We start from the raw sequence: 9,071 nt of genomic DNA on the forward strand, positions 1-9,071 counted from the left end.
TTCATGCAAAAATAACGACATTGCCCACACAGCAGATTTTGAGAAATGTTACAGCAAAGCGCGGTTACGTACAGCCCGTACGACGGCACTATAAATGGCCATTTCCATGTCAGATCTTGGCTGACTGACATCGAAATTTCTTTATTTTCTTGCTTTCTGCTCGGTTAACAACATATCTAGCTAGCCGCCAAACTCAAAGTTTCAATAAAACGTTACGTACCGTCGTATGACACGGTCGATAGTTCCGTCTCCTTCTACAGATTGTGAACGCCGCCTTCATTCACGTGGTATCCCTTTATACAGGCGCATGCGTGACGCTCCGCCCGTCTCCACACCCCTGACGTTCTTTTTAGTCTTTTCCCCGCCCCTTCTCTCTCCTTGACCCCGCATCAACAAGATGGCAGCAGCACCCGAGCACCCCAACATGCCTGCCCCAGCCCACAGAGACACTGGCACATCTCGCCGATATAAAGCAACCAACATGACATTCCAGGAGATGGTGGAGATGGTCCAGATCCTCCGGGAGGAGGATTATGACAGGAAACACGGGCCATATCTCCACCCTAATAAACTCAAGGCCCTGATCATGTCAAAAGTTGAAAGGAGGATCTTCAGGAAATTTGGGATCCGAAGGTCTCGGGAGCAGCTGAGAAAGCGCTGGTCGGACCTTAAGTTGAGGGAACAAGAGACCCTTCAGAAAATCCGGAGAGAAATTAGAAAAAGTAAGTAATTTTTCGGGGTAATCCTGTCTTGTGTTTGTAATTCTCGCCATGTGATTTTTATTGAAGGTTGTACTGTATTATGTATTTCATGTTAGTGGGCCCAAATATTTGTCGTGAAAGTCGTCGTTAATTCACAGAACGACGACTCGTACGACCAAAGATTGTGCCCATCAACATTTTTTAACTTTTTCCAGATATTTTTATTAATTTTTTAGTTTTTAGTCCTGATATATATATATATATATATATATATATATATATATATATATAGAGAGAGATAGATAGATAGATAGATAGATAGATAGATAGATAGATAGATAGATAGATAGATAGATACAGAGAGAGAGATTAAAGGGCTCATGAGGTCTCCATGTGGCAAACCCCCATTTTATTTTTATTAAAAAAACAATTACAAAATTCAAATTAAAGGGCCCAGAGGTCCCCAGGGCCCTGAATGGCAAACCAAGCCCCCCCTTTTTCATGTTTAAATAAATGTTTAGTTATTTATTTCTGAAAACTACTTTTTTAAGTTTTTCATTTTTTATTTTTATTATTAATTTGTAAAGGGCCCCCCTCCGCTTTGTAATTTTGATTTCAGACGGCAGCCCCCCCCTTTTTTCTGATCCAGGTGCCTACCAATGCCGCCAATCCCGTAACGTGCTGCAGAGACAGTTTCAATGCGGGGCCAGGGGGGCAGCTTAAGGGGGTCCCGTCAGGTAGGCTGTACAGGGCCACATGATTTTGCTCAGCGGCCCTGGTGAGATCCAATGAGGATTTAATTTAGATGTGTTTTTAGTAATCCAAATTAAGTGAATATACAGGAAAAGGATAGTGTGCTCATCAGTTGGGGACACATGCGGTCAGTAGCACAATTGTTGGCCATCCAAAAGAAATTTTTTAGTGGCGAACACAAAGGTGAGGTCATCCAGTGGATACTTGTTTGGCTTCCATGTTTAAAAAGACAAGAAAAGGTACACAGATTTTGCCTAATCTTTGGCAATGCCTACAATCCTGTGTCCTGCTTAGAGGGTTGTTAAAAACCAACAATAGTCCCATAATTTATTGTAACAATTATTCATATTCCTCTTTCAGGACTTCAATATTTTTCAATAATGTTTGAAACACCTTTTCTTCATTCTTGTAGGGCGACAGGAAGCAGCAAGCCAGGAGGCAAATGAAGGACAACCCCCGCGGGATCAGGATGAGGCTGCAACCACATCTGGTAAAGTATCATCTAAATTTGTTTAGCTAGATGTAGGCCTGCGTAATTGTACTAAATGGTTTTGTCCCCCATTTCACGGGCAGGTGGTGGCTTGGACAGGCAGACGACACAGATGGTTATCAGTGAAATATGGGCATGCAGAGAGGAAGTTGAGGAGATCCATCTTGCCAACCGGGAAATAAAAAATCGGACCAGGAGGGTTGAAAATAAACTTAAAAATTTGTTGGACATTTTGGGGAGAGTGTAAATGATTTTTGGAGTTAGGATGGTCAAAAAAAAGTACAAAGTGATTTGGTTATTTTTGATAATCCCAAAAGAAAAAAAAATATATATATAAAGTGATTGTTGTGAATCAAAAAAACCAAAAAAAATATATAAAAGAGATTTTTATCTTGTTATGAATCAAAAAAAAAACAAAAAAATATATAAAGAGATTTTTATCTTGTTGTGAATCAAAAAAAAACAAAAAAATATATAAAGAGATTTTTATCTTGTTATGAATCAAAAAAAAAACAAAAAAAAATATATAAAGTGATTGTTGTGAATCAAAAAAACCAAAAAAAATATATAAAGAGATTTTTATCTTGTTATGAATCAAAAAAAAACCCAAAAAAAAAAAAAGTGATTTTTATCTTGTTGTGAATCAAAAAAAAACAAAAAAATATATAAAGAGATTTTTATCTTGTTATGAATCAAAAAAAAACAAAAAAATATATATAAAGTGATTGTTGTGAATCAAAAAAACCAAAACAAATATATAAAGAGATTTTTATCTTGTTATGAATCAAAAAAAAAAACAAACAAAAAAAAAAGTGATTTTTATCTTGTTGTGAATCAAAAAAAAACAAAAAAATATATAAAGAGATTTTTATCTTGTTATGAATCAAAAAAAAACAAAAAAAAATATATAAAGTGATTGTTGTGAATCAAAAAAACCAAAAAAAATATATAAAGATATTTTTATCTTGTTATGAATCAAAAAAAAAAAAAAAAAAAAAAAAGTGATTTTTATCTTGTTGTGAATCAAAAAAACCCAAAAAAATATATAAAAGAGATTTTTAGCTTGTTATGAATAAAAAAAAAACAAAAAAATATATATAAAGTGATTGTTGTGAATCAAAAAAAACAAAAAAAATATATAAAGAGATTTTTATCTTGTTATGAATAAAAAAAAAACAAAAAAAAAAAAAAAGTGATTTTTATCTTGTTGTGAATCAAAAAAACCCAAAAAAATATATAAAAGAGATTTTTAGCTTGTTATGAATAAAAAAAAAACAAAAAAATATATATAAAGTGATTGTTGTGAATCAAAAAAAACAAAAAACAAAAATAAAGAGATTTTGATATCTTCAAAAATTGTTTTAAAAAATGTACAAATCACAAATTGGTAAGAAGATTGTTAAAATAAATAAAATAATCGTAAAAAATAAAGTGTGTGGTGTTTTGATTAAAGAACCTGTAACTTTACATGTGTTTACTTTGTGTGTTACCTGGGAAATGGTTGCGAGTTGGCAAGGAAAATACACTTGACACTACATGTAGTACATTATGTAAAATGATGAGGCAGCTTCAAAAAACACAAGCGACCAAATTTAAATTTTTGGGTACACTGATTTATAATGTGATAAAACAAAGCTAAGCCAAATTGGCTTGTGAGGGAATGGCCCCCCTACCCATAAAATACTCCATATATTGGTCACGGACTGCACGGCCACTTTGGGGGGGCAAGCCAGTACGGGCAGGTTCCAGGCCCGGCAACATTTGCTCGGGATTGTTAAGTCCAGCCTCAGGCCCAACCATGGCCATATAGTTTGTGGAATTTCGTCTCAAAAAATTATGTAAAATGCAGCATGCAAATACGATATAGTTCCATTTGTACTCCGCCATATGGATCGAGGTTAGGAACAGGCGGAACCGGCTGGCCATTATCCCGAAGGCGTTCTCCACCACCCTCCGGGCTCTGGCCAGCCGGTAATTAAAAACACTCCTCTGTGGGGTGAGGGTGCGCTGGGGGAATGGCCTCATTAGATGGGGTCCCAGGCCAAAAGCTTCATCAGCCAAGAAGACGAAGGGGAGTCCTTCCACGTTGTCCGCATCCGGTGGCAATGCAAGATCTTCGTCTTGGAGTCGTTCCCCGAACTCAGTCTGCCTGAAAGCTCCCCCATCCGACATCCGGCCGTTCTTGCCCACATCAACGTACAGAAATTCGTACTGTGCTGACACCACCGCCATCAGCACAATACTGTTGAACCCCTTATAATTGTAGAACTCAGAACCAGAACGGGGTGGAGGCACGATGCGGACGTGCTTTCCGTCGATGGCTCCCCCGCAGTTGGGGAAGTTCCAACGCGTCTCAAACTCCGCTGCCACAGTCTGCCATTCCTGTGGCGTGGACGGAAGCTGTGTAATAGAAAAATAAAATATTTTAAAAATATTTGGAACATAACATTGCAAGCACGTTAGACAAAGACATCATAATTATTCTAACTTTTAAATTAAATGAGCTTTTTACAAATAAAATATAACGCACAATTAGCACTTACATCACCCCCTCTGATGGATCAATGATCAAATTTGGGAGATAAAAAAAAAAAAAAAAAAAAAAAAAAACAATTATTCATAAACTCCCAAACTCATCTAGCCCTCTCCAAAATGACTATTAAAGTCTAGGTTCACCAATATTTGTTCAACTTTTTCTGGGTGAACCTACACTTTAATACACATTTTGGAGAGGGCTAGATGAGTTTGGGAGTTCCTTTTTTTTTTTACACATGAAACTCCCAAACTCATCTAGCCCTCTCCAAAATGACTATTAAAGTCTAGGTTCACCAATATTTGTTCAACTTTTTCTGGGTGAACCTACACTTTAATACACATTTTGGAGAGGGCTAGATGAGTTTGGGAGTTCCTTTTTTTTTTCAGCCATGAAACTCCCAAACTCATCTAGCCCTCTCCAAAATGACTATTAAAGTCTAGGTTCACCAATATTTGTTCAACTTTTTCTGGGTGAACCTACACTTTAATACACATTTTGGAGGTGGGGGGGGAACATTACAATGGATATAACACAATACATTGTAAAGTGACTAGGCTAGGTGTGTTAGGGCCCAGGATAGCATGCTGGGGAGGTAAGTGAAGGGAAATAGGCATGTGGGCCTTAAAAAGGGACATCAATAAGAGCTTAGAGCATGCATGGGGGCAAAGGGGACATTCACAGTACATTACAAGCATGGTAAGTAGGGAGGAAGGGAATAATTACAATACATTAGCATACATTAAAAACATTACATGTGATCTTAAAGGAGAAAACTTACCCTCATATAGTCATCCTGCAGAACCTGGATGATGGCAGAACAGGTATCTGGGATTATGAGGCCCAGAGCCTGGGGGGAGATGCCCGTCGAGAACTTTAAGTCCTGCAAGCTTCTCCCAGTTGCCAGATACCGTAAGGTGGCAACTAGCCTCTGTTCAGCGCTGATGGCTTCCCGCATAACAGTGTCCTGCCTGGTAATATAAGGCGACACCAAAGCCAACAGCTGCTGAAAGACAGGATCAGACATCCTCAGAAAATTCCTGTAATCTACAGGATTATTTTCCTGGATCTCCCGCAGCAGAGGCATATGACAGAATTGGTTCCTACGGAGCAACCAATTCTTGGTCCATGAACTCCTCCTCACCCTGTTCATGGCTGGGTCTAGGTCTAAAGCAACAAGACCTGAACCATACATTTGCATAGCACGAAGTCGCCTACGACGATCAGGTGCCTGCAACATGGCTAGAAACGACCGTGTAATCAGACCGCACAATCAGACCGCACTGAAGAACAGCAAGTGCTAGGAAGAACGCACTGAAAATCTAAAACGAGCGCACAGAACCGCAATGTAAAACAATACGACCTGACCGCACGTCCCGATAAACAAGCTACGATCCCACAAGCACAAACTGAACGGCAGAAAACGATATGAAAGCACGACGAATGAAAACGCGAATCGTCACTCACCAAACTTTTACTAACACGCGGAAACACGATATCAGCAAAAGCAGCCCCAAGGGTGGCGCCAAAGAATTCAAACCTCCCATTTATAGTGCCGTCGTACGTGGTGAGCGTCACAACGCTGGAGAACGAGTAAATTGTTGTCTATTACGTGTGTACGCACAGCAAGCCCGTCGAGCCTCGGAACAAGTCCAACAAGGAACTCGACGAGGAACTCGATGTGTTTCGCCCGTCGAGTTTCTCGGTCGTGTGTACGAGGCCTTACAGGGGCGTCTAATAACAATTTTTGATGCAATACTTTGCACGTGGCCTAAGGCCTAATTTTTGTGCCCCTGTGTAACAGGGGCGTCTAATAACAATTTTTGATGCAATACTTTGCACGTGGCCTAAGGCCTAATTTTTGTGCCCCTGTATAACAGGGGCGTCTAATAACAGTTTTTGATGCAATACTTTGCACGTGGCTCCTTGTTGCGCTCCAATTACAGATATTGGGAGGGGTTGCAGTGTTATGTTGCGCCTACGGACACATTTTTATGCCCCTGTGTAACAAGGGCGCCTAATAACAATTTTTGATGCAATACTTTGCACGTGGCTCCTTGTTGCGCTCCAATTACAGATATTGGGAGGGGTTGCAGTGTTATGTTGCGCCTACGGACACATTTTTATGCCCCTGTGTAACAAGGGCGCCTAATAACAATTTTTGATGCAATACTTTGCACGTGGCTCCTTGTTGCGCTCCAATTACAGATATTGGGAGGGGTTGCAGTGTTATGTTGCGCCTACGGACACATTTTTATGCCCCTGTGTAACAAGGGCGCCTAATAACAATTTTTGATGCAATACTTTGCACGTGGCTCCTTGTTGCGCTCCAATTACAGATATTGGGAGGGGTTGCAGTGTTATGTTGCGCCTACGGACACATTTTTATGCCCCTGTGTAACAAGGGCGCCTAATAACAATTTTTGATGCAATACTTTGCACGTGGCTCCTTGTTGCGCTCCAATTACAGATATTGGGAGGGGTTGCAGTGTTATGTTGCGCCTACGGACACATTTTTATGCCCCTGTGTAACAAGGGCGCCTAATAACAATTTTTGATGCAATACTTTGCACGTGGCTCCTTGTTGCGCTCCAATTACAGATATTGGGAGGGGTTGCAGTGTTATGTTGCGCCTACGGACACATTTTTATGCCCCTGTGTAACAAGGGCGCCTAATAACAATTTTTGATGCAATACTTTGCACGTGGCTCTTTGTTGCGCTACAATTACAGTATGTTTGAGGGGTGCCCTTTTTTCTACAATTTTGCTTTCCCAAAAAGATAATGCCACCCCCCCACCACCCCTAAAATAATCGAGATATTGTTCCCACACAGCACGTGCGCAACCAGTATTAAATTACTTTGTTCTTATAATAATTTAATGTTGTGCAGGGACATTTCTAAACATGTGCCACTACTAGAGACACACAGCAGGTGTGATATTTGAAGGAATTTTTCATTTTTTTTTTTTCACTTTAAACATCATTAAAATCGCTGCTCCGCAAAAACGTCCGTTTTTAAAATATTTTTTTCGATTGATACATGTTCCCTGGGGCAAGACCCGGGTTCTGAAAGACGTTTACCAACATTAAATTGAATATTGGTCTTTAAAATGATCGTTTTTGAATTCGAACGTTCGAGTCCCATAGACTTCAATGGGGTTCTAAATGTTCGCGCGAACCCGCGGTCTGTTCGAACGTTCTGATGCGAACCGAACCCGGGTATGTTCGGCTCATCCCTAGTGAGGACATACAGATGCAGCAACTAAGTAATGCCTGTGTAGCGCCTATGTACTTTATAGTACTGGTGCTAGTCAAATTTAAGTATAAATCAGAGTATAGTTAGACTCTGATCCTAATTGTTAGGTGTGAGAATAGGGCCTCAGCTTGGCTGTGCTGTGGGTCATTCTGCTGTATCGGGGTGTTCTTCCAACCCCAGTACTGCAGGTGGCAGCAGTGGAGTCTGGGTTTGGGTGCTCTTCATAGCAGCCAATGACGAGGGTTTGTCCTCGCTCTGCATGCTGGGGAGGGGTATTTATGGGACAGACGCCATTGGTTCTGGGTCTTCTTCGTCCAGTGTGGCACCCACTTTTAGGGTGGCCACATCACGGCACCCCAGCGCTATGGCCTACCTGGCCGGGGCATGCGTGCCACCCGGTGTTCCTGGTTCTGGGACCATGTTGGCCCGGAGCATCTGAACCAGCGATGGGGATCCAGTGAGCGACTGGGTTCTCTCTTTTGAAGATCCCAAGCTGTGTGCTGTTCGGTGGGGAGTCGGTCTGAGGAGCGCTATTAAGAGGCTGGCGGTACAATAGGGCTTGGATGAAACCACCGGGGATCACAGGTAGCCGGACACTGCGGGACTGATTACCTTTCAGTCAGTACCTGGGCGACAAGTTGAAGGAGATCCAGGCGTAACTCAACCAAGGAAGCATATCTCCAAGAATTCTACCCAGAGGGGACCTGTGGCAGGGGTGTCTTCTGAGGCTCTTTGAGAGGGGTCTTTTGCAGAGACTTCCTCCCAAGTTCAAGTTCACCAAGGAGGGTCTGTGGCAGAGACTTATTCCTACAATTGTCCGAGTGATGCTCCGGCTGCCAAGTGAGTAAGAGAGGCCTGTCCGGGTACACTGAACCCACTCCGGCGGGAGTGGCGCAGAGAAGTGTTACGTTTGGGAGCAGGACTGTTTCCTATCATTACGCATAAATATGCTATCCTTCCTCCTTTCAACTTTACTTTCCTCACCACAAGTTTATTGTTTTTACCCGGCTGGGTAATAAAGAGCACAGCAAAAGAGCACCTGTCGTGGACATTCCTTTACTTCTGTTTATGCACATATGCATCACTTGCCCCTAGAGAATTCGGAGGAGCCACGAGGTAACATGCCACCCAAAAATCCAGCAGCTCCAATGGGGGTAATGCTACACCTGTCATGCAAACTTAAAGTCAAACTTAAGTATCTTGTGACAGACCCAACCAGGACAGGGGCTTTTAGAGGGTAGCCTCTTGCCTACTGACTATGGGCCCTGGCATTTGAGGGGTCTCTAGTCTTTGGGAGATTTAAGTCCACGTCTCCGAAACACAAAGACTCTGAGAAC

The 9,071-nt window shown here is 41.4% G+C and overlaps 1 protein-coding gene across 1 annotated transcript; it reads right to left on the reverse strand.

Annotated features, from left to right (window-relative positions):
• Positions 1-3,579: 3,579 nt before the first annotated feature.
• On the reverse strand, positions 3,580-5,717 carry LOC120930484 (putative nuclease HARBI1). Its single transcript, XM_040341663.1, has 3 exons — positions 5,622-5,717; positions 5,259-5,483; positions 3,580-4,344 (listed from the first exon to the last, which is right to left on the reverse strand). The coding sequence occupies exons 1-3, from the start codon at positions 5,715-5,717 to the stop codon at positions 3,580-3,582; spliced, it is 1,086 nt and encodes a 361-aa protein (XP_040197597.1).
• Positions 5,718-9,071: the final 3,354 nt, after the last annotated feature.

Source organism: Rana temporaria, chromosome 3 (assembly GCF_905171775.1).
Source record: "Rana temporaria chromosome 3, aRanTem1.1, whole genome shotgun sequence".
Classification (NCBI taxonomy): Eukaryota; Metazoa; Chordata; class Amphibia; order Anura; family Ranidae; genus Rana; species Rana temporaria.